The following is a 26,110-nucleotide window of genomic DNA, read 5'->3' as shown; positions in this document are numbered from 1 at the left end:
TTGAGTGATGGTTCTTTCATAGGCTGAGATGTAATTTTCCAGTTATATGAAATAATATTGTTCTACTCCAATTTACACTATACATCTGACTTTGCAAATGAATCTCATATGTTACTTTCTAACATGGCCACTTTCCAAACTATACCTAATCATAGAGGTAGAATCTGTTTTTTAATTATAGTTAACCATTTAAAAAATTGTCATTAAAATAAATTCTCATTGAGAAACAATTCATCAGGAAAAGATCAGAGGGAATATTTACCAAGCAGAGGCAGCATGGTACGATGGGAAGTGAACAGATTGTGGAATCAGACAGATCAAGGTTTAAATCTCCATTCTGTCACTTACCAGCAGTATAATCTTGGGCAAATTAATTACCTCCATTTTGTATAAAATGAGGGTATGAACCGCTACCCTAGTAACTTTCAGAAATAGGGACAATATATGTTAAGCATAAGCCTATTGAAATTTCTCAGTAAATTATAGTCCTTCTTTTTCTCCCTTTTTTCTCCTTCTTCTCCTTCATCATTGGCTTATTATCATTGCCATCGTTCATTATCCCACGTAAGTACATCAAGCATGTGATGAAGATATGGAAGTGTTCAGTATGGTGTACGGGCTGAGCACTGGCCTGGGGCTGAAAGGCCTGCCTGTTCATAGAAAAGTCAGTCCCTCTCTCTGGGTCACAGCTGAGGAAAAGGAATGAAGGTGACGTAAGAACTAGTCTGTTGGAGTCAAGAAGTGCTTTCATACTGTGAGCCAATCAGGAACTCTTGGCACCTATGATCAGTTGTCGTTTTCAGGAAAGACAGGGCAGCTGGACTGCAGCCTGGGAGAGCTGCCAATTAAATTTACCAAGCTTGGGACAGTTAACTGACAGTTTTTGGACTTCATCAGGGTTTTCTGATTTTTCTGACTTGTCAAGAGTTGGTTTATCAAGAGTGGATACAGACTCCCCTCCTCTGCCCCATCCTGATCCTTCCCATTCCTGTGTCTCCTCCCCCCCCACCAATCATTAAACTCTTCCTTAGCTTAGATCTGCTTAAGGAATGGGCAACAGGTTTCAAACTGTGCTTTGGAAGCCCCCCCCCACCTTCAGGGAAACTTGGATGCAGGGCAGTGGATGGGAGGGAAGGGGATTTGGATTTGAATTCTCCTAGTCTTGCTTCAGTGTGAGTACTGCAATCATCTCTTGGTATCCAGGCACGCTCAAGTCCCTTCTTTGAAATGGTGCAGTATTTGCATATAACCTATGCACATCTCCGTGTACTTTAAATCATCTCTAGATTACTTATAATACCTAATACAGTGTAAATGTTCTGAAAATAGTTGTAAATGCAATGGAAATGCTATGGAAATAGTTGCTGGCACACGGCAAATTCAAGCTTCCTTTTTGGAACTTTCTGAAATTTATTTATTTTTCTAATATTTTCCATTTGCAGAACCCATGGATACAGAGTGGGGACTGTTCTATGTTTAATATATTCTGCTTTATATGAACAAGGAATTCCATGGTTAAAAATGTCAAAAGCACTGAGCTAACTGTCCTTTGAAGTTCTTTCGCATACTTGTGTTGACTGTGCGTGTTCAGTTCACAAAGAGGAAAGCCTTAACGAGATGTACTTTCTAGAAACCTTAGCAACAGACTAAACCCAAACCACATTAGACCCAGTGCCTAGAGTGGAAAAAGCCGGGAGCAGGGCTGGTGGCAGAGTTTCTTGAGTAGACAGAACACCAAGATCAATGATGATCTCATGCTCCGTGACTGAGGACCCCTAACAGGTGGGGTGAGAGGACTGAAGAAGACACCCACCCCCCTCTCTACAACTGAAGAGCCGAGGGAATGCTGGTTAATCTCTCCAGGCCTCAGTTTCCTCAGCTGTAAACATGGTTTGGGGACAGTTTCCCATTCCAAATTATATAATAAAATAGCTAAGCCCAATTCTCCTTTGCTCAGTAAGGTGTGGAGGAAGGGAAGGAGTATAATTAATGTCATGTGTCTGATTTCTAAGGGTCATTTCAGTGAGGTCAGTGAAGGCTGGTATTATGGCCTTGCCTAGCTGAGTGCAGTCTTCCAGGGAGTTCCATGACACCACCCTGGGAGATGTGGGGGTGCTGATGATGGGTGACACAGGAGACAGAGCAAAGACAGGCCAGACAGTGAAACTCTCTATAAGCAAGGCCAGTTTGGAGGAGGAACGTGGAAGTAGTTTCACATTTCCTATCACAGAATAGCCATAGGAATTGGTCACCTAGATTTAGCAATAGAATCTAAGAAACAGCTGTTGGCTTTGGGATTTTTTTTTTTAAAGCAGCGTGAAAGTCAAAATAAACGTTTTTAAAGAAGCAGGAAAGCTCATATGAGACATTTTTGATTGATTGTTCAGTTCATGAGAACAGCTGGCATGAAATAAAATGTTTCTTTTTCTGGGCAGTGATTGCCTAAGTCAAATATGGCAAAGGGACCCACACGATAATTGTTGGCCTGTAGATCAGATTTTTCATAAGCGTCACCGCACAGCCCTCACAGAGAGTTCTTGTTTCTAGTGGATTTGTTCACCTCCTTTGTGAAAGCCTTAGAGAGAAGGCAGCAAGCAGGAAAATCAGTTATTTATAGGCGTTTTTGACTAAAAGTGTCTGTTCAGCGTGCCATGAAATACTTCCAAGAGGTGGGAGAACAGGAAACAATCTCAAATCAACGAGAAGCCTGGAGGAGTGTGATGGGGGGAAGATTTTACAGGGGAATCATTTTCAGAAAGCTCAGGTTCATTTGCAAACAAATGACAGTTACTTGCACTGACACCCCCTGAGTTACCGAAAAGCCCGCTGAACTTCTACTAGTTAGGAGAGAAGAAGAAGAAGAAGAAGAAGAAAAGATGAATTATCCAAGGATTACAAGTAGTCGGGATCCTTTAAGGGACTTAAAAGGGGCGTCTCTCTGTATGTATTTACTGCTGGGGGCCACCAGTCAGACTGATGCCTGGAGTACAACCTGGGCCAGCAGGTGGCCTCTGATGGAGCTGGCTTCTGAGAATGAACAGGAGTGATCAGGGACTTTAGACACGAGCAAAAAAGAGTGATGGGCAAGGACCTATTGTCATCTGCCAGCAACGGTGGAAGAACTCCCACGCACTGAAGCCGCCTTGGTAGAAACACCCAACAGAGACCCAAGAAAGGAGGTGAGTGGATAGAGTCCCCTTGTACACAAGCCCCATAGCTGTTGCTCTTAATTAGACTTGCCCTGTGGACTTACCAAAGCTGCCTGGAATAAGGCAGCAGGTCTTGACAGACTTAGGATCTGAAAACAAAAGCAGGTTTTGTCTAAACACACACGAAAGCTTGAGGAGACCAGAAAAATTGTGTTCCATTAGCAAATATCGAGCCATGGGGGAAACCTGACCCACAGAAGCTGAGCTATCAAAAGATTGACCCTTTGTGATCTTTTCATCTGCAGACAAAAGCTTTATGTGTTTAGTTGGCACATGGGGCGAGGAAGCCTTAAATCTACATTGTGAGGAAGACTTGTCGTCCGACATTGGGAGACTGCTTTCCTTTCCCAGGATCGGATATGTTCAGGCTAACCTTGGTGTAACGAAAGTTCGATCAAGCAAAATGTAACAGAAAAAGTGGTATATGAAACACGTGAAGAAGCAGTGAAGCATGCTAACATCTGAGGATTTGTAAACTCAAAACATTTCACATTATAGTTTTTACTTCTTTCCCAAATTTGAAATGAAATATTTTTCTAAGACCTTAACAAACACAAGAGTCATATCATTATGCCCATTTTGCAGATATAGAAATGGAAGTACTAAGTAGAGGGAGCCCAAAGTCATGTGGGAGGTCAGTAGTGATAGTAAAGCCAATGTTTTCATCTGTTAGACTCTACTGCCCCCTTCAGTAAATACAATGATGAATCTAGTCTGATAGTTCCCTAGCATCAGGTTCAAGTGTGGCCCTTAGATTGATCTCTGTACTGGACTCATCCCAGAGCTACAGAATCAGAATCTCTTGGATCGATGCCACAAATCCTCATTTTATAGACACCCTCAAGGTGGTTCTTGCACACACAAAGTTAAGGAACTATTGCCCTAAATATTCAATGACAGAGCAAGTGGCCACACACATATATGACTACACATGCAGACGAATGTGGTATCATTGCGCTCATTTTTACCCACATGGATGCCACTATATAACGTTTCATACAGCATTTTCAACTTTAGAGCTAGATCTTCTGTTTTCTCTCTTTTGAATTTCAAAAGCAATGACCAAGAGATCAACCTGTAGCCCTTGATGTCTCCTATGCATTATTTGTTTCACATTTTCTAGACTTACCCTGATTTAATATATTTGTTCCCATTATCCCAATATAGCATGTCCTATGTGTCACATATTACATACACACACACACACACACACACACACACATTGCTTTGAAAAATATGGTTACAGCTATGTTAATAATTTTTATCCTAGGAAAGTGAGGTGAGAGATGAGAGGAGCTGGCTGCCAAGATAGTGGAAGATGCCAGAAAGAATCATGTCGTCCTCACAATCCAGTCCCAGGGCTCTGAGTGTAATGCCTAGAGATTACACACCCGAACTTGGAGCCGTTCTGCTCACTTTGTCCTCCGTTGGTACAGGGTTTCCTCATAATAAAACCATTGGGATGCAGGAGGGATCGACAGGGATAACAGGAGAAACATACCCATTTCTTTTATTTAGAAGTTAAAAGTCGTACCCTGCCATTTGTAACCACAGAATACAAACTTCAGGTAATTATTTAGTTAACAGCTGTCTTCATCTCTTGTGAACCTTTTAAGCCAAAACCATGCTTCAAATCTCATTTTCAGATCAGTTCTTTGCCTCCCTGTACCTTGACCCCACTGCCTTAAATGGATGGAGTAAGAAAGGATGAGTTAGTCTTTGAAAAGAGCTGTAAAAGTTTTCATAGATGTGAAAGACATAGTGGGAAAAAGAACAGGGCTGTAGCTGGGCAGTTTGTGTGCTAGTCTCAGCCTGCTACTGATGAGATTACTCATCTTTGTCAGTCAAGGTATTTCCTTAGGGTTTATTTTTCCCACTTTTAGCGAGAGTAGGTCGCACTAAATAATCTCAAACAATTGTTCTGTAAGGGGATTATTAGGTGAGAAATAGGTAGGTGGAAAGATGCTACGCCCACCTTCCAGGGAAGAGTTTGTGAATGAGAAGGTATAGCAGACGGCCTTGCAATGAGGAGGCTCAAGAACGCTAAAACCCATCATTTTTCTGAAAAACAGAAAATAAAGCCTGCCTGCTTCTTTAATTACACACCTTAAAGTTTTAGAGACTTGGAGAGTAAAACCAGCGAGGAGTTTGACAATCCTGCAAGTATATAATTAACAGTGGTTAAAAAAAATGAGAGGAACAGAAGTCATTTCCTTTCATTGTTGTTGGATGTCTCTTTGTATGAAAGGGATTTATCCTTACACTAAGGAAGCAGGACCCCCCCTAGCTGGTTTATACTAGTGGTCTGAGATTTAAAATAATCACTTTAAAAGCAAGGCAAGGTGTTTTTTTAGCAGGATCTATGAAAAGTCTGTTTCCCCACTTTATAGCCATTCTTCCTTCGTGGACTTTGTGAAATGGTACGTTTGAAATAGATCTTATGTCATGAATCAGAGATCAAAGAAAGCATAAGTATAAATGCATATTTTAGAAGTATGGGTACAGGAATGCCTATGCAGATGTGATGTGTGTATATGGACCTAGACACATGCGTACAACATACAGTAACTCTAGACTCCACATAACTCTGCTTTCTAGACAGTTCTGTGATAGCACAAGTCTGAATTTTGCAGGAAGTTTCCAAATTCTGGGACAACAAGGAGTAGAAGCTCCAACTGATAGAGAAGAGTGGCAATGTCCATGAAAGAAAAGGTATACTTACCTAGAAAGCCCATTTTGTGAGTGTAATTAGAAGTCTATTTTAGAAATGGAAACAAGGCAGGGAATATTGCTAAACTTTAACAGGTGGAAAAAAACAATTTTTTTTTTTTTACAAGATAATCGTTTATATTCTTAAACTTAAAAGATCAGAGAATCAGAAGAGGTCGTTCCTTGGTCATATGAGTGTTCCCCAAGAAATAAAAGTGTTAGACAATAGAAGTAAGAAATTGGTCACGGCAAATGAAGGAATGAGCTGGTGGGCATCTCCTTACACTCTATTCCCTCCTTTACCTTTGCTAATTGTTTAACAGTAATTAGCTCTTTATCTTTACCTTTTAGTTACAAACAGGATTGGGCTGAAGGAGAATAAATCATTCACTGAAAAAAAATTAAACACCCCCCCTTACCGTACCGTGGTTTCTGTCCAAGAATTTATTAAAACACTTAAATATGCATTTACAAAAATTGAGTAAAACGATTTTTCCCTGTGTCCTAATGTGTTCCAAATGGCAGTTACTAGGGACACAGCCTGCTGGTGGGGAATGAGGCGAGATGGTTTTGAGAAGCAGATAAGTGAACCGTTAATGTGAAGTCCCAAATGCATGTTATTTTTAGCCAACAGGAAAACTTACGGATTCAAAATTTCAAATGAGTAACATAAATCATAGTAAGGTCTTATAACTCCTTATGGATTTCAGTAATAGTAACCTGATTTGACCTGAAAAGTCCAAGTTTTTTTTTCTCTACCAAGCTATCCTGGCAAATGACAGAAAAAAAATCTGACTGTTCAGAGGTACTACAGTTTGAACCATATGAAGTTACTGATTTCAGCTGTTTGGAACAATAAAGATGGAATTTTTCCATGATTCAACTCACCAATGAGCACAGTAATCCACCAAGAGAGGTTGTTGCTTTTGAACCTAAAACTAAAATGGTAAAAAACCTAGTCTAACCACCGAGTCAAAGCCAGCTGGCCATATTGCATATATATTTTAGTGACCCCTATAAAACCATAAGCAAAAAACCAATGTGTTCTACCATTCACAAATCACTGTTTGTGTTAGGTCATGTAAAGGCATGATCTCAAATGGACCAGAGATTATGGATGAATGCTTCTTTACTGAATGGTAAATATTTACCCTGGGCTCTTGTATTTAATTTTCAACCAAGCAAACTGTCCTCTAAGGAGAATGGAGAAAGAGGAGATGAAGTCCACCGGCCACTAAGCGATCCAAAGCTGGTTTTTCCTTTTTACTCTGTGCTAAGCAATGCTATACCTTCCATTAGTAGATTGGACTCTGTGGGATGTGAAAGTCTGTGCCATGAAAACTTTGATTGCAGCTAACCAAGCACTTTTGGTATAGCTGAAAATGTCTTTAGCATAATGAAACTGCAGACCAAGAATAATAAAGTTGAACAACTTTCAGGAAGGATTTTTGATCTTTCTTTTACTACCGCTGACTCTTTCTGGACCCCTGCTTTCTCAGAATATTTTGCCAATTGTCTCCCCTGCCCAATACTGGGATATGAGTAACAGAGAGAGTTATAGAGAATCAGAGAGAGAATTACCAGAATCACTGATTCTACATTCAAAGTAGGATCAGGCAGAAGTAACCTCATTTTTCTATCAAGAAAGAGGAACATCTCTACTAAGATCAGGGAAAAAATAGGGAGAAGATTGTACAAGCCACGTAGGAAATATATTCAAGAATCTTGACACTTTTTGCTGGATTATTAAGGCAATTTAAATTGAAAATAAAGAAAATCGTCAATGTGGTTAACTTTTTTTTTTTTTTTAAGGCAGCAAGGAAACATCACAGTAACCAAAGTCACTAGCAGAACTGCTCGGCCCTGTCACACATTTCACATAGTTTTTTTTAAACGGATTTAACATAATTTAAATTGTTCTAAAATAAGAGGAAGGAAAACCTCAGCTGGGGAAAGAAAACCCCACTGGGCAAAGGCTGACATAGTCTTGAACAAAATTTTGAAAAATAATTGTACCTGCATTGAAAAAATAACTCTGGGTTCATGCTTGTTATGAATGATTCTTCAGTGATCTTTTGTGGAGTCTTATTTAACCAACAGGGAAAAAAAGCCACAAGAAAATCCACAAAAACCCCAACCATCCAGAAATGTTACTTTTGCAAAGGAACAGTAAGTATTCAGGATTGTTGTCATGGAAAACAACGGATCACATTTCAACCATTAAGACACACAATGTCCTCTCATGGCATCTAGCACCTTAGATCCTCTGTCAATTAAAGATTTTATGCAGCCTCTTGCAGACACAGATGTGTAGGTATCTGATGTCTCTACCTGTTTTCTTACCATCTGTACACACATCAGATTTTAGCCCTTTCAGTTGTGCTAGCCATTATTTAGAGAAAAAATAAAATAACAAAAACTCCCCCCGCCCCCCCCAAAAAAAACCTCCCACCTAAACAAACAACACACTATCACCAAATACAAAGTAATAAAAGAGTTGTACTCAAACCTGGTCAGTCCTTCCATTTCTTGAAACTTGCACACAAACTGAAGAAACCCACTCAGCCTTAAAAAGGTCGATCATTTTGCTCTCCTAAAATTTCATCTCTGAGGGTGCTTGCTTTCTTGCCCGTCTTGTACGCGCGCGCTCTCTCTCCCTCTCTCTCCCTCTCTCTCCCTGTCTCTCTCTCTCTACTTTTACCGAAGAGCGCTTTGTTTCCTTTTTCCTGTGTCTGCCGCTGGATGAATGCAAAATACACGGGTTTGAAGGGATTTTTTTTTTTTTTAAGGCTAACAGTTGGAAATCTAAAATCTTGCTCTTCTGAATAGCTTATCATGCCAGTCACTCAACACCCATTTACGTAAAGAGGCATATACAGAACCAAGAATCCTGCTTTCTTAAAGCGAAAACAAATCAACAACCAAAACTCCCTTTACTCCTTTGACCCCCTTCCTATTTTATTTACTTAACGATTAGCACTTACCCTGAGATGTGCCATAAATGCTCTATTCCAAATATACAAAAGCCAACCACATCTCAACTGAGAATTAAACAGTTTTAATGTCTTCAAATCCATGTCTCTGCTACAAATCCTGACACAGACAGTCACTGGCAGCCGTAGAGTAGTTCTAAACAGCAGACATCTGATTCTTGACATTTAAAAATAACAATATTGGAAAAAAAAAAGGGAGTCTTTTTAAAATTAACTACAAACAGCTTGTGAGGAAGCACATCTCACCAATTGTATTAACTGGAACTTGCAATGATTTCAAGCTACAGTATTTTATTTTTAAATCAATGTCAGACGGAGACCCAATACCTACAGACCTCTCATTTTCTATATAATTGTGGCAGTGGCCTAAGTTAAATGATTTCTAAGTGACAATTCTACAAAGAGCAGATCAGAACTTTTCAGTATTTAGAATTCCATTATTGGTGAATATTAACCTATGCTCAGTCAAATTAAATTAGGGACATTCCAGCCATTCCATTGCTCATCTGAGATGGGTCACATTTCATGGACATGCATTCTTAACTGTGCTCATCCGGAGGAGGTCAAATGAATGCATACATTTGCTACAGAATAAGACAAATATTAATACGAAAAAAATGCATTTATTTCTATTTCTGAAGCACATTATAGACTCAGACGGATCCACAGTCAAGTTTTAGCTCTCCCAATGACTATCCATGAGTTCTTGGACAAATGATTTCATCTTTTGTGCCTCAGTTTTGTCATCCATAAAATTGGAGTAAATAGTAATACTAATTTTACAAAGGTGTTTTGGGTACTAAATGAGCTATTGTATGATTTCTGGAACATAATAGGTATATAGTATATGTCGCTTCCTCCCTCTGTTTTATATTTGGAATGGGTAGGGATCAGGCAAGTAAATGGAGAAATCCAGGCTTTGAAGGCAGACAAATCAGGTTTGATCCTCTGTGTTGCCATGTACTAGCTGTGTATCCTTGGGCAAGTGACTTAATCTAATTTACTAAATCTCAGTTTCTTCAACTATAAAATACCTCATAGAGTTTCAGAGAGCAAATTAGATAACATTGGAAAAGCATCTACTTTAAGCATGTATTAAATGGTAGCTCCAGGCTTTATAACTCTTGAAAATGGCTCTAATTAGTGCTCTGCATATGTAACTTAGGAGTTTGAAGATGTGGACTGAGATCCCAGGCCTTCTTGACCAAGTGCCCTACTTTATAGTAGAAGAAGGAGACCCGGAGAGCTGAAATGATGGTTCTAAGCCCTATCATTAGTGAGTGATCACCAACTAGTTAGCGGCAAATAGGAACTAAAACATAGACCCTCTTATTTAAAGTTCAAGGCTTTGTCCACTAAACTTTGTGACATTGAAATCAAACACATTTGTACATCCAGTTTCAATATTAGTTGATAATTAAAGCAATACAACTGGAAAAAAAAAAAAAAGAACCTATTTGTTACCGAATTTGCTTCTAAGAATGAGCTTATAAATGAAATTATTCTATAGGAGCTGACAGGGACTGGCTAAACCTATCTTCCTAAGGGGAGCTTCTGCAGGACATAGATTCTCCCTTCCCTATAAAGCAAGAAGAGAGCTGGAAGGACGTCCAGTTCTTAGGAGTTTCCCATCTCCTCTCTCCCCTTGTGAATGTCCAGCTTCTTCTTCCCTTTCTTTATATGAGCTCTTCATCTCAGCACACTGGTCGGGAAGAACACATTGCTCTATATTTAGTTTATTTATTAAACATACTATGTCCCCACTTTGAAATATAGGATTTTTTTTTCAGTTTGAAAGTCTTGCACAGAATAGGAGCTCAATAAATGTCAATATTTGCTAAAGAAGATATGACTTGGAGTTAGTGCTAAAGAAGATATGACTTGGAGCTCAGTTTATATTTCAAGTGTTGAACTAGCTTGTCATAGAGTTAATTATTGCTCAATGAAGAACAGAAAATATTACATTTTTTTCAGTCTTTCAATAACTCCGGAATTAAAGACAAAGGTGCTTCTGGTATCAAGTCACATTAGCTATTACTCTCGGGAGGAAGGGAAGGAAATGGGATTGAGGAGGGTACCTGTGTGATCCATTGTAATTAATGTTTTATTTCTCTAGCTGGGTGATGTATAAATGGGTATTTATTTTCTTCTTGATATCTTTCTGTAAGCCTCAAATATTTCATTAAAAGAAACTAGCTTAAGTGGGAAGCAGCCTCATAGCACAGGGAGATCAGCTTGGTGCTTTGTGACCACCTAGAGGGGTGGGATAGGGAGGGTGGGAGGGAGACACAAGAGGGAGGGGATATGGGGATATATGTATACGTATAGCTGATTCACTTTGTTATACAGCAGAAATTAACACAACACTGTAAAGCAATTATACTCCAATAAAGATGTTAAAAAAAAAAACTAGCTTAAAAGAAGGCAAGCAATTTGAAAATAGAATTTCCAAATCTTTATAATATGAGATCCAATAATGCTACTATACTAAATCCCATACTTAAATCTTCAAGCTTTCATTCTTATTTTACTGAAGAACTTGAATAATAATATGTTTACTTTAAATATTTTTCTTCCTCCTTGCTCACCATATCATGTCCTTGATTCCGGAGTTGTGCTGGGGTGTTTTGGAAAGAGCTATTTTGCATCAGATAGATCTAAGTCTAAATCTCAGTTCTACAACTTACTGGCCAAATAGCATTACGTCACTTGATATTTCTAAGCCTCGGTTTCCTCTCTTGCAAAAACTGAGTGTTATTATCTGTAGCTCTCAGGACTATTATGAGGATTAAATGAAATAACAAATGTGAAAATGTTTGCTACAGTATCTGGTACATAGTAGATTTTCAGTTAATATCATTTTCCTTCTTCCTTTCCTTATCCTTCCACTTTTCACCACTACTTGAGCTTTTAACTTTGAAAAGGTTATAAAAAGGAAAGGAAAATGAACTTAAGGTAGGAAGCAGGCAATTATGCTAGTATCATGAAAGCATTTTGTTACTAACAAAGGCTGGTCCTAGATCCATGTACAGTATCCTTTTAAATTAGATATTTCTTATCTAATCTCATCACTACTTATTAAAGTTCAAGTTTTTTTAAAAAATTGAATTTGTTTTGTTTTTGCCGCTAGTCACAAAACCTTCATAGACAAAAATGTATCCTAGGTTTTCTATCTCATTACACATCCTTTCTTCAAGACAGATATCTTATCAAAATACTTTATTCTCAATAGTGGATGAGATTTATGTGCTTAAAGAATTGCTAAAGCTTTCAGTTGTAACCCTTGTAATGGTCTTTTCTATAAGTTAAGAGACTTGGGTTCTGGTCCTACCTCTGCCACATACTAGCAGTATGACCCACTAGGCCTTTACCTTTCTTTGAGTCTAGTTGTTTATATGCTAAATGAATGAAGAGGTTGGATTAGATGATCCCTTTAGCTCTAAAGTTCTGTTAGTGGTTCTTGATGACTTAATTAACACATGTAACAACCTTACAGTAAATTAAACGATGCCACCTTCAGTAGGAAATACTGTGTTGTTTGTGAAAACTATCCACATAATAGTGGCCTCTTCTGAACTCTGGGAATGGGCTCTGGCACTGTCCTTGTTCAGTGACTGCCATTGACTGTCCAGTGACTGGAATATTTTCAGGGCTTGGTGGAGGCATTCCCAAGGGAGTCAGCTTTGTCAGAAGAAATCCAAAGAGAGCAACAAGATGAATGTCTTGGTGGAAGACTTTTTTCTTTGCATTTATTCTTAAGAGTGGGAAATGATTATGTCATGATTTTATAGTTCAGTAAAACCTTTTTTAAAAAGATGAGGATAGCAAGGGAGGGCGGAGAAAGACACTTTGAAAAGGAAAAATATGAGGATCCCTCTTATGGAAGGTTGTGTCTTGGGAAAAATGACAATACTAGAAGGAGGAGGTAGGGAAGAAAAAGACTCTTCCCCTGATATTATTATCCAGGTGAAATCTGTTTTAAGTGGATTGGAGGGCAGTAGGAGAAATAGGAGACCGTGGAAGGGAAGGAGTGGTCTTGGGTCTGTACGTGTGTGGGATTTACATTCTGACACTAATTGTATTTTATCGTGCAGATGCTTCCCCTTCTTTTCCTCCTCTTCTCTGTTGTCCTGGGTCTCTGGAGCTGTGCCTGTCAGGTCCCCAAACTGGCTCCATCTCCACCTCCTCAGGGCGCAGGGCATCACCCCGACTCCCTGTGCTCTGGGGGGTGGGGACTTGGGTGGGGGTGTGATTAGTGTTGGTGGTGGTACGAAAATTGCAATGGTGAAGATGTAGATTAATTTTTCCAAACTAATAGCTTCAGGCAGAATTTAAAATAATAATAATAATAAAAAAACTGAATAGATCTAATTAAACTCTTTCCAAAATTCCAAAGATCATTGTTGACTTTTGTAAAAAGGCGGATTTATTTTAAAATTCTGTGTAAACTCCCCTTTTCTCTCCTCCCTATCCCACGATCCTTCAGACAAAAGAGGAACACAAAACATTAATAACTCCTTGCCTTTAGGTAGGCGTGCTTTTCAAAGCACGTTTATATATAGTATCTCAAGATAACTGGATGAGGTTGCTAGCAGGCTTGTTTCCTGATAGGAGCCCTCAGCCCCAGAAATGCTAAGTAATTCGCTCAGGTTCATATAGGCAATTCATAGTAGAGCCAAGACTAGGACCCAGGAGAAAATACCACACAATCAGCAGGTACAACATCTAAGCATCCATCCCTCCACATAAATGGTACCTGAAGGTACTGGCAGGAACGTTCTTGTTGACACGACTCTGACTTCACCATGGCCTGGTCCATGTTAACTGAGGCTTTCTGGTAAACCTCTCGGGCTCGACTCACGGTCAGCGTGGAGGACCAGGCGCTCTTCTTCAGCAGTGGCGCGTCTAGGGTGACGGGCAGGTTGGCACAGGTGGAGCACTTGACATCGTTGTTACTCCGGGAGGCCTTCACAGCCTGCTCGCTGATGGTGTTGTAGGCCTCCATGAAGTACTGTGAGGCCGAGCGGTCGGGGCACCTGCCCATGGTCATCACGCCCGAGGGGGCATGGTAGATGCACATGTCGCCGTCGAGGTTGTCTTCGGAGCTCCACCAGCCCGGGGAAGTGTTGGTGCGGGGCTTGGGCTCAGGGCGGCGCTCCTTACTCTTGCTTCGCTTGCCGTACCTCACGGTCTGCGTCTCGTCGGGGCTGGCCTTGCCCCCGTTGACGCTGCCCTTGGACGGCCCCTCCAGGGAGTGCGATTTGGTGAAGAGTTTCTGGACCGAGTGGACCAGGTGGCGGATGCGGCCGGGGCTGTCGCTGCGGTGCTCCACGGCCGTGCGCTTGTACTGCAATGTGTGGTAGCCATCCCTGTTGAGAGGCAGCTGCCTCTCAAACTGGTCCAGGAGGTTGGCGGGGATGCGGTTGGCCTTGGTGGCCAGGGTGCGAGGCACCAGGGCGCACTCGTCCTTCAGCTCCTGCTGCGAGGTGTAGTGTCGGCGCGGGAAGGTGCTGCTGGCCAGCGGGTCGCTGAAGGGGCCCACGCACTCCGCCTGGAAGGAGGTACGCTGAGTGTAGTAGGGGTGGTCGGCCGGGTGGTGCTCCACCGGGCTCAGCAGGTATGGCTTGCGGTCTGCGTGGTGCGACAGCGAGTCACAGGCCGAATCGCAGGTGACTCCGTGGTGATGGCTGCGGCTGCCTGATAACCCTTTCATCGCTGATGGGGCGCAACCACGGGGGTCATGGACACCCGGTGGTTAGGTTCCAGACCCGTCTCCCGCAAGGACCTGGGGGAATGAAGGAGAGGGGGACAATGGTTAACGCTTCGCTTGGTCAATAGATATTGCTCTCTTTCCACGTGTGTCTGCTACTGAGTTGGTTTTCTGGCAGAACTCATGACTCTCCCTAAAAGCAGCTTTAATGCATTGTTGGAAAAGCCCTGTTACCTCTGTAGGCCAGGAAAGCCCATGCCAGTCCTATAGGAGAGACAGTAGGGGTGAAAGCTGTAAACCCGGAAAAGAATGTATAAAAATGCTAAACTATTTTTAAATGACTTGGGAGAAAAACTGCCCCTCCTTCCAGGATTCCAATAACTGTATCTTTCCCCTGCTGCTCTCCTTTTATTCTTAACTGTATGTTAATCGTCAAGCTAGCAGACCGGAAGGGCTCACTTAATCTAGGAAGCTTTTGCTGATCCACCCCCTGCAGGGAGAATTAGTTCCCCTCTGTGGTCGCAGGGCATCTACTGCACACTCTCCAGCTCCTCTGGAATGCTTTGTCTCATGCTTTCCCTGCTAGCTCAAGCTCCTTGAGGCTAGCTTACCTCTTAGCCACCTTTACATCCTTTACATCTCCCTACCTTGTACCAGGTGGGCCACACAGACACACAGTAAGCACCCCATAAATGTGAGTGAAAAACATAAATAAAAGAGGCTACCGGCACCTTATAACTTTAGGATATATCTCTGTATCTTCTTTCACATACTTTCCCGTTAGAATTCCGTGGTAACAATTACAGCAAACAATCCCCCCATGGTAATTAGAGTTGGAAAAACTAATGATGTGGCAAATAAATCAGAGCTGTAGAGAAAATCTGCCCGTGTGTTTCTGTCATCAGAGAATTAAGAGCTTCCTGTCAACAAACTGAGAGCCGATGAAGAACAAATAAGCTTGAATTGGCTAATTTGAATATCAGGGCATCTCCTTTTGCTGGTTTAAAAGTTTCTGGTAAATATTTACAAGCGATGGCAAGATGGCCAAAGGAAAGGCTCTTGAAATGTTCCTGAGGACGTGAAGGGCCTGAACCTAAGGGTCATGTCTGCCTGGGAGAGAAGGGCATCCTACAGATTCACCTGTGGGAAATCAGGTCATTCCAAGCCTTCCCCGCGCTTTAGTACCGGAGGCTGCTGTTCTCCTGGGCATAGTACATTCTCTGGACTCTAACAGAGAGAGTTCTTCAGTAGCTGAATGCAATTCTCCTGACAGCCAGATTTTTTTTTTTGTTTTTTAAAGCTTCCTACAATACAAAAATTGTCATATGGAGAGTTGTCCGGAAAAGCCAATGTGACTTTCCAAAAATATCACAAACGTCATTTCAGATATTCAGACGGGGAGAGATAATTGGTTTAATTAAAAAAACAGAATGAAACACCCACATATGGCCTAATGAAGAAAAACACGGAGTTTTGTGGGGTCAGGACTTGTCTGTTCCTTGGGACATACTGTGTGTGGGAGCTCCTGACGAAAATCTCTAACCATGTTTTATGAAGCTCCTTTTCTCCTCCTAGGCTCTCAGTTTCTGGATTCATTGCTCGGGAAAACTGATGGGAGGTTTTAATCACTGGAATCTTTTGAACTTGGTTAGTCTACTAAATTTGGAGCTTCTTGACAGTAGAGACTATGTTTTATGCATCCAGTGGCCAGCAAAGTGCTTGGCTGATGGTGGGAACTCAGTAAAGCATTTAGTCAGTGAATTAATGCATCAGTGCAAAATTTCCCAGGGTGGTCCATCCTGTGGTTCAAGTCACATCCACTGAGTGAGAACAGGACTGTGTGATGAGGGAAGGGCCAAGGAAGGAAGGAAGGGACCATCTCTCAGGCATTTTAGGGACCAGTGGTTTTCAAGGTGAGGCAGGAGGCATACACCTCCCTTCTGCCTCTCCACGACCCACCAATAAATATCTCACCTCTCAAAGTTCTCCCTGCCTTGGAGTTAAAATCTGGGAGTTTGCCTGGCCTGCTGACTACAGGATGTCTAGACTGAAGACAAACTGTTGGAAGGAGAGAAAGAAAAATGACACCTGAAGAGACAAAAAGGAAAAGCAGGACTCATGACACCTGTGGTTCAGGAAGAACCTGTAAATCAAAACTTGCCCACTGAGGACACTAATATAAAGGAAATTTTAGCATAAAATACCTTGGGACCACTTTGTATGAAGTTACAATACCAAGAGTAGGCTGTGGCAAAGAGGGATCCAGAAAGATGAAATACGTGTTTTCAGCAAAACTGTGGCACAGACTAATTAAGGTGGAAAAATCCATCGCATGAGAAAGTTTCTCTGGATAAAACAGGTCCCATTGAAGACATTTTTGCCTTTTAAATATAGACTTAAAAATAAAAGACAAAAATAGCAAACCAGTTGGATTATGGTCACATACTAAGTTTTATGATTACATATACCTCAATATATAAAATAATATGAAATAATGCTTCAACCTTTCCTTCTGAAGCATCTAGGTCTTGGGTGGATATTTTTTGCTAAATAAAATGTGGAGCTGGCAAGAGCTGAAAACATGAATTATACATATTTACTCCAAAATGTAGAAGATTATTTGAAATCATGTATTCAATATTTATGTAATTATCTTTAATCTGTGAATGGCATTTCATGTAAGATGATGTTGCCTGAGGACACACAAACGATGAGGGTTTTTAAGGCCATTAATGATAAATTTGTAAAATGATGTAACTGATGATCATTTTTGTAAGTTAAACATGCACAGTGTGATTTCTACTACAACTTAAGTGGGCTATTTTCAGCCTAGTGGCAAGCACTTACATTTTCATAGAGAGTAATAAATTGCATCAAGAATAAGTAAGTTAACTTTGGTCCTTCTTTACTCAATATTTGTAAAAGGATATTGAAATCTTGATCTTTTTCTCTGTGATGTAGGCAAATAAGGTCATGAAAAAAATGGCAATAAATAATCGTAAACATTTCTAAATGCTCCATCTAACTTTCTGGCTAAGGCCAGATAAATGACTTAATACCCTGGCCCTTTCTAGGGAAAATCTTACAGTCTCCTCTACTCTCTTGTCTTTTAAAAAGGAAAATAGATTAATTTGTGATTATAAATTAAAGCAACACATTCAGTGACTTCCTGGTGAGTGGGGGCAGATGATCTAAAACCCTCAATGGCTAAATAATAGCTGTGGCACCTACCATGGGAGTCCTGCTCTTCCTCCCTTCATTCTTTTTCTTTTTTTCTTAAATTGGGGTATGGTTGCTTTACAATGTTGTGTTAGTTTCTGCCATACAGCGAAGTGAATCAGCTATACGTATACATATATCCACTCTGTTTTGGATTTCCTTCCCGTTTAGGTCACCACAGAGCATTAAGTAGAGCTCCCTGTGCTATACAGCAGGTTCTCATTAGTTATCTATTTTATACATATTAGTGTATATATGTCAGTCCCAATCTCCCAATTCATCCCACCCCCCCTTTCCCCCCTTGGTGTCCATATGTGTATTCCCTTCATTCTTTATTTTCTTCTTTTGTTACTCATGAACTCCCTTCCCAGCCTACTTCTTTCTGTCACTTCTTTTTTTCCCTCTCCTAATTCATGTTCGTAAGTGGCAACCATGGACATCACTTGCTGCAGCCCACGGTGTGACTAACACCATCCCGGGAAGAATTAACTGAGCACCACCCCCCACTTGCAGGGCTCAGTGTTTGCTGCTGCAGACAACCAAATGCAACCAGCAGATCCCTAATGGCCAAAGGGCTTGTGATGTGCTCAGAGAGATGTGACCTAGTCATGAAAAAAGATAAAGAACAATTCTTGTTACCTTCCACATTCTTGGAAAAGGAAGCTGCTAGCCCCGGAATAAGGTTTTAAGCGGCCGTAAAAGATTTCTGAAAATAGAAAGGGAAATTGTCTTTTGTGCCTTCCTCTCTGAGCCGTGGTGGGGAGTGTGAGTCAACATGCCTTCGTAAGGGTTTCTATGACGACGGTGATCATCTCTTATTTTTTCTTGTTCACTATGACTTCAAAATTATGTTTTGTTATCCTCCTAAGTTCGATTTTACCATCAGATGACATGTCCTGATTGTTGGCTTGGAAAATATGTTGCCTATGTTGGCTACTGTGAGATGAGCTCTGAGTGTGAGATGTACCGCTTTTTACAGAGTTCTCACACCTGGAGCAGACGCATTGCTGTCCAGATGATGACTAAAGCGAGAACAATCCAGCACTGTAAAGGGAATTCTCAAGGCAGGTCATTCATTAGCACCAAGGGAAAAACAAACAAACCACATGTTAGAAGATGCTGACAAGATGGAAAACAGTCTTGCAAAGCTGGCAAGTTCTTATTTTGACTTCTGTGCATGCCTTTATTTAGAGCTGCTGTGCTTCATTTTTCTTTACATGCAGAGAGAGGAGACCCACCCGAAGGGTATCCACTCTCTCCCTCGATCGGGAAGGACAGCTGGACAATCACAACTTGCTTTAGAAAGGACAACGTGGGGGACCCTGCCCAGGAGAACAGGGAGCACTGTATCTGGTTTAAGGAGATGCCAGGAAGAAGAAATCTCCATGAATGTTTTCAGGGTCAAGTCACTTTTTTGCCTCCCCCCATTTACCTGTGACCTGCCCGTGCCAGTTTACAACATTCAACTGCAGAGAAAGAAAGGATTCTCTTACTGAAGAGTATAAAGGCAGTCCCAGACTAATGACTCGTTTCCTAGTCTCCCTAGATGTGCACAGGTGACTAATTCTGGCTAATGGAGTATAATTGAAAATGGCAGATGCAATTTCTGGAAAATGACTCTAAAGGGAAGGGCATACCTTCTTTACCCCTTCCCTGGCTGGGATTCAGACTTGAGAGCTTGGGGAGCAGTGATCTTGAACCATGAGGTGGAAGTTCCAGTCTAGGATGGTAGCAGCACAAGATAAAGGACCCGGCATCTTGTTTATGGGGGAGGGAATGGACCTTTATCTTTGTCTACACCACTGTGATTTGTTTTCTGACCCTTGCATTTGAACCAAGTCCTAAGTGAGACGGGTAGTCAGGGCTGAATCCTGGAGAGATTTGTCAGCTATGCTGTAATACACAGGACTTGACTTTGCTGGTGGTGGTCATCCGTGAGAGCAGTTCAAACCAGGCAGTGACACAGCCATGCTTATACTAGGGATTTCCCTGGCTGTAGTTAGAGGATAGGTTTAGGGGTGGGGAGGAGCAAGAAGATCTAAAAGAAGCAATTATTTCTTGCTTGGGCAGTTCATGAGAGAAGACTAAAAGGGAGTTAACAGTAACCCCCAAAAGGGTGAGAATGTCCTGGCCGATGGGGGCAGTGTCTCCCACTTCAGACCTTCCGCCCACATGTGTTTCCACTACAGACTAAACACACAGGGCACTTTTTCCAGGCAGAACAAAATTCTATGCAACATGGATGCAGATTTTTTATTAGTAATTTTTTCCTCTACTACTAACAAACCCCCACTCTATGGAGGTTGAGAATAAAGAATGATATGAATGTTTAACAGGTGCATGATTTTAAATAATTTTTTTTTCAAATAAGGTAATGGTTCTCATTAATATACTACTAACAAATGAAGTCATGCCATTTTAGGGTAAAATAAACAGAAAACGTATGTGAGTTAACTTTGCCCAAAGACCCACTTTGGGGATATTTTCTCACTTTCTGAATTTGTAGCTGCAGAAGATAACTGAATGCCATTTTCTTTCACTTTTTCAGGCTTCCCCACTCAATGATTTTCATGTACTATGTATCAGTACTTAAAACTGTACAAATACCATTAGAGCACCTTTGTATAAGCACAGGCTGAAATACACCAGTTCTATTACTCAAAGCATAAGGCTAAGCCGTTTTATATACGCAGAATGTATTTTGGCTTTTCATGAACATTAATTGCTATCCTAATCATCTGTAGTTTGATTTTGTTTGTGAATACCTCCTTCAATCAGGCTGCTGCTACAAATAAATGCCGTTGGAACATTTCCCTTTCAAAAGATATGGTGTTATACAGAAAACAAAACAAATGAAACAAGAACCCAGACCTCTTCCAATTTGGTCACATTGGTAGCACAATTGCCATTGCCTTTGTCTTCATACAAAGCTTTCAAAAGTGGTTTCATTATGGTTTTTGAGAATAAAAAGGTGAAGAGTAGTGTTCCTTGAGAAATGGTTAGTAAGTCGTCATTATTATTGGTCCATACTTACTGCTGGTTGGGTAAAAGAACACAGGGCTTAGGAGAGGATTTTTATGTGGAGGTAACTGAAGCAGTACATTATAAAACTTCCTAACATTATTTTGCATTGACACAGGTGGGAAGGTAGCTGTCCTGACTCTATGTGACTTTGGAGATGTGCTCCCCATGGGATTACCCTCATTTGGATCATTCTAGAAGAGGGTGTGATTATCTCAGCTAAGCCTGCAGATGGATTCCCCTGGGAGTCGCTAAGAGAATGTGGTCACCTTGACCAGCCATGGCCATCAGCTCTTTAGGAGGCACTGTGGGCAGGGGGACGCCCTACCCTTATGGGGATAAAACAGATAATCTGCAGAATTGTCACAGAAAAGAGCACAAACCATGAGTGTCTACTCCAAAAAAAAAAAAAAAGGCTGAGAAAAACATGCAAGCCATTGACTAATCTAGGAGAAACAGGAATGATGATAGAATTAAACTGTTTAATGGGATATAAAGACAACCATGATGTAAAACATAACGACTGATACAACACAAGGCAACTTGAAAAGAAGCAGTGGAAATAGCCTCTGATGAAAACGGAGTTATTTTTGTCTACATCTCTCATCACTAGCTGAATAGTCCCGTGAACATGTTCTGGCACATTCTAGACAACTTGCTTCACAGCCCGACTCCCTATCTATCTATCATCTATCTATCTATCTATCTATCTATCTATCTATCTATCTATCTATCTATCTATTTTTTACCTGAATCAAAAGTTTCCTTTCATAAATTCCTTTCTTTTAAATGCTGTTGCTTTTCTTACCAAGTTTGCTGTACAAGTCTACTTTACCAAGTGCTAAGGCCCAGAAAGTACCTAGAGTGGCCCCCTTTTGCGGTAGAGCTGTTCAGCTGACACATGCTTTGGGGAATTTTTTCCCCTGAGCTCAGCATCTGCTGACGCTGTCCTGGCCAGGAATGTTGAGGCGATCACCACATCCTCTGAGCTGATTGAACTGGGTTTGCAGACCCCAGCTCAGGGGCATCCACGTGGAGGCTTGGCTGAATCAATCAGATGCTGGCTCCTGGAAATTTAAATGAGGATGTTCCTAGAGTCACCGAACCCTGGTGAGCTAATCCGCAAGGTCAAGTACAGGAAGGGTCAATGTTGGCACCACCGGAAGCCAGAGTCATGCGCTATTTCAGACTGTGGGGCAGCAGAAACAAAGGTCCTGCAGAGGGAGCATGTGAGAAGAGAGAGGAGCAAACATACAGGGAGAAACAGATCCAGACTCCACGTAGCCCCGGGAAAGAAACAGAGAGGCTGCCTATCAACTTCCTAGGTCTGGCCAGGCCCAGCTCCCTGGCCACAGTGGCTTGAGACCCTGTACTGTCTGTGGCGGAACCATGGGAGGCCCACTAAAGCTTACTCATCCGAGTAAAGTTTACCCTTCTGCCCAGCTGGGCAGCTGCAAGCGTATTAGAACCACCGCCTAGGAGAAAAGGGAACCCTCCTACACTGATGGTGGGAATGTAAACTGCTACAGTCACTATGGAGAACACTATGGAGGTTCCTCAAGAAACTAAAAATAGAACTACCATATGATCCAGCAATCCCACTCCTGGGCATATATCCAGACAAAACTATAATTCAGAAAGATACATGCACCCCTATGTTCACAGCAGCACTATTCACAATAGTAAGACATGGAAACAACCTAGATGTCCATCGACAGAGGCATGGATAAAGAAGATGTGGCACATATATACAGTGGAATACTACTCAGCCATAAAAAGGAATGAAATAATGCCATTTATAGCAACATGGACGAACCTAGAGATTATCATACTAAGTGAAGTAAGTCAGAAAGAGAAAGACAGATATCATATGATATCATTTATATGTGGAATCTAAAATATGACACAAATGAACCTATCTATGAAACAGAAACGGAATCATGGACATAGAGAACAGACTGGTGGTTGCCAAGGGGGAGGGGGTTGGGGGAGGGATGGAGTGGGAGGTTGGGGTTAGCAGATGTAAGCTTTTATGTATAGGATGGATAAACAACAAGGTCCTACTATAGAGCACAGAGAACTATATTCAATATCCTGTGACAAACCATAATGGAAAAGCATATGAAAAAGAGTGTATATACACGTATAATTGAATCAGTTTGAGGTACAGCAGAAACTAACACAGCATTGTAAATCAACTATACTTCAATAAAAAAAATAAACCAATAAAGCCTCCTCTTAAATGTTCCCTGCGCCAAAGGACACATGGAAATGAGCGGCCTTATCTAATTTATGGTCTAGTTGAGAAAATAAACCACATAAATATAAAATAATCAAGAATAGTACAAATTGGAATCTAATCAGGCCCTAGATTGTACGGTCTGTGTTCCATATGTAATGCATCAGGTAAAAAGCTTTTGGGAAAAAAACAAGTCTAGAAGGTGCAAAAGTTAAGGGATGCGAAGACGTCTCAATTTGGGAGGTTTGGAGAGTCCAGAGCAGCACAGTCTTCAAAGCTGAGGCTCTTAGGATGATGTGTAAAGCCTGCCCTGTGTTTCGTTCAGGTCTAACCATTCCATTTCTCCTTTGGCTTTTTAATGCTTCCGTGTCGTTCGTCTCCGAGGATACGATCCAGATGTGAGTCAGATCGTCTGAGAGCTACAAACTTGACCTCATTGTTAAGGCCTCCCACTGGACTCCTTTCACTGAACTCTCTTTGATATTAAGCCCGTGTAAGGAAGTTATAAGAAGCTGATATGTATACGTGTGTGGTTTTTACTGTTGGGATGTCATCCACCTCTGCAAAACTTGTCTTCTGAATGCGGTGTGATGAGGAAATCCCTCTCAGGTCTTAGTATTAGCAAAACTGTGTGTTTAACAACTGCCAGGTACTGTTAACATCTTGCAGGTACTGCTATTCTTGTCAGATAAATGCCTTTCCATCTATATTTGAATCCCGGGAAGTTTACTGGGAAATTTGCAATAAAATAGTAATGGTTATTACTCTTCTACTTTTATTCTACTTTCATTGTTTTCTCTGGCTGTGTACCTTATCCCTTTTAATGATGATGTATGTGATCATGTAGCCTGCTTCAATCTTTTGGGGGGATGGAAAATCTATAGCCAGGTATCTCTGTATTATGTAAAATACAAATACTTGGCTAATATATTTTTTCCTTCCCTTGATACCATCAACTGACTGTAACAATGCTTCTCAAAGTTGAGTGTGCAGGGAATCAGCTGGAGGGCTTGTTAAGACACAGATTGCTGAACCCAATCCTGAGTTTCAGGGGTGGTTCCCAAGAATTTGCATTTCTAACAAATTCCCTGATGATATTGATGCTGGTTGAGGAATCACAGTGAGAACCACTCAACTAGATGCTGTATTTCTTACATCTGTGATTCTTCCTGGGATGCACATGGTCCTTCCCTCCATTAGACTAAACTCAAACTTTGTCTTCAAGCCCCAGCCCTGTTGTCACTTCTTTGGTGACGCCTTTGCTGAACCCAGGGGGACAGAATTGACAGCTGCCTCATTTGTTTTCTCACGCACATCATCCAAACTGCCACCAGCCACTGGAAATGTCTGTGGTCATGTATTGCCTTTTATGCGGATCTCTCCCAGGAGACCACAGGATTCTAGTGGGCATAAGGGGTCTCGCTCATTTTCATATAACCATTTCCTGGGAAAGTCCCCATTCCATAGGATGTACTCAGTAAATGTTAGCTGAATAAATACATGAATGGGAGGTCTCCTGCTTCGGAAACACAATATTTTTTTTTTCAATTTTGAGAAACACAATATATTTTTTTAAATTTTTAATTGAAGTATAGTTGATTTACACTGTTGTGTAAGCTTCAGGTGTACAGCACAGCGATTCAGTTATACACACACACACACACACACATATATTTTCTTTTCAGATTCTTTTCCCGTATAGGTTATTACAAGATATTGAATATAGTTTCCTGTGCTATACAGTTGGTCCTTGTTGGTTATCTATTTTATACATAGTAGTATGTATATGTTAATCCCAGCCTCCTAATTTAGAAACACAATATTTGTTTTTTCCAGTCCAGGGTACCACATTGCATTTGGCAATCTGTATTTTTTTTTAATTTATTTGTTTTTGGCTGCGTTGGATCTTCATTGCTGTGTGTGGGCTTTCTCTAGTTGCTACAAGCGGGGGCTACTCTTTGTTACGGTGCTCGGGCTTCCCACTGAGGTGGCTTCTCTTGTTGCAGAGCACAGGCTATAGGCACGCAGGCTTCAGTAGTTGCAGCACATGGGCTCAGTAGTTGTGGTGCACAGGCTCAGTAGTTGTGGCTCACGGGCTTAGCTGCTTCACGGCATGTGGGATCTTCCCAGACCAGGGATCAAACCCGTGTCCCCTGCATTGGCAGGTGGATTCTTAACCACTGCACCACCAGGGAAATTCAGAAACACAATATTTTTATGTAAAAAAGGTGGTAATTTACAAATAAAATGACTCTCTTTGTCCTGGGAATAACGTGTCTGTGTGTGGGCACTGTGCTAATCGTTCTGTGAGTGGAGTCTCATGAAGATTGCGGATGGATGCCTACTTTGCCGTCCCATCCACGGCACAGGGGCTGCATCCATCCTGCAGCTCAGGCATCCTCCTTGACCTTCTCAGCAATTAGAGGCTCTTGAGCTACCATGACAATGATGGGAGAAAATGTTGGGAGACTCCATGTCAAATTCTCTGCACATCTTGAAGATGGGAGAACTTTCTGGTTAGAACCTGGCTGCTGACACATCGATGTCACGAGGGGAAGCCCTTTTCTCTCGCTGAGGTGGCTTACAAGGGACTCAATCAGCTACAGAATGATCTCACTGGTATTTCTGAATTCTGTGAAATGCAAGCTGCACTTTATAGAGGCCTATGATGGGGCAGGAACTCAGTACAGATCCCTTTTGAACCCTTGCAAGCTTGGCATGATTTCTCCCCTTCCCACAGATGAAGACACTGAGGTTTACAGAAGTTGAATGGCTTGCCCAGGGAGCGCAGCTAGTAAGCAGCTAAGCTAACGCTTGACCCCGGGGCTGTGAGACTTAAAGCACTTGTGCTTCCGGCCCTATTGACAGCTCCAAGAAACTTGAGGATGCGGGGGGCAGCAGAGCAGGGACCAGCCTGCCATCAGTGGACCTCCACAGCTTTTGGACTTTCCTTTGAAGAAAAGTTTAGCTGCTAAAAGAAAAAAATGAAAAGAAAAAAGATAATACCTAC

The 26,110-nt window shown here is 41.4% G+C and overlaps 1 protein-coding gene across 7 annotated transcripts in view; it reads right to left on the bottom strand.

The window, feature by feature from the left end:
* Positions 1-26,110, bottom strand: part of DLGAP1 (DLG associated protein 1) — an 869,846-nt gene that overhangs the window by 317,463 nt on the left and 526,273 nt on the right. For 5 of the 7 annotated variants that reach the window (XM_036822899.1, XM_036822900.1, XM_036822903.1 and 2 more), the window contains one exon: positions 13,668-14,696. In XM_036822899.1, coding sequence (XP_036678794.1) covers positions 13,668-14,624 — 957 coding nt within the window. In that variant the 5' untranslated portion in view covers positions 14,625-14,696. Of the gene's footprint in view, positions 1-8,427; positions 8,540-13,667; positions 14,697-26,110 lie in introns of those variants that run through there. The other 2 variants (XM_036822904.1, XM_036822905.1) reach the window with 1 other exon arrangement.

The sequence above is a fragment of the Balaenoptera musculus genome, chromosome 14 (genome assembly GCF_009873245.2).
Source record: "Balaenoptera musculus isolate JJ_BM4_2016_0621 chromosome 14, mBalMus1.pri.v3, whole genome shotgun sequence".
NCBI classification, from domain to species: domain Eukaryota; kingdom Metazoa; phylum Chordata; class Mammalia; order Artiodactyla; family Balaenopteridae; genus Balaenoptera; species Balaenoptera musculus.
This window is presented reverse-complemented; position numbering and strand designations above follow the sequence as displayed.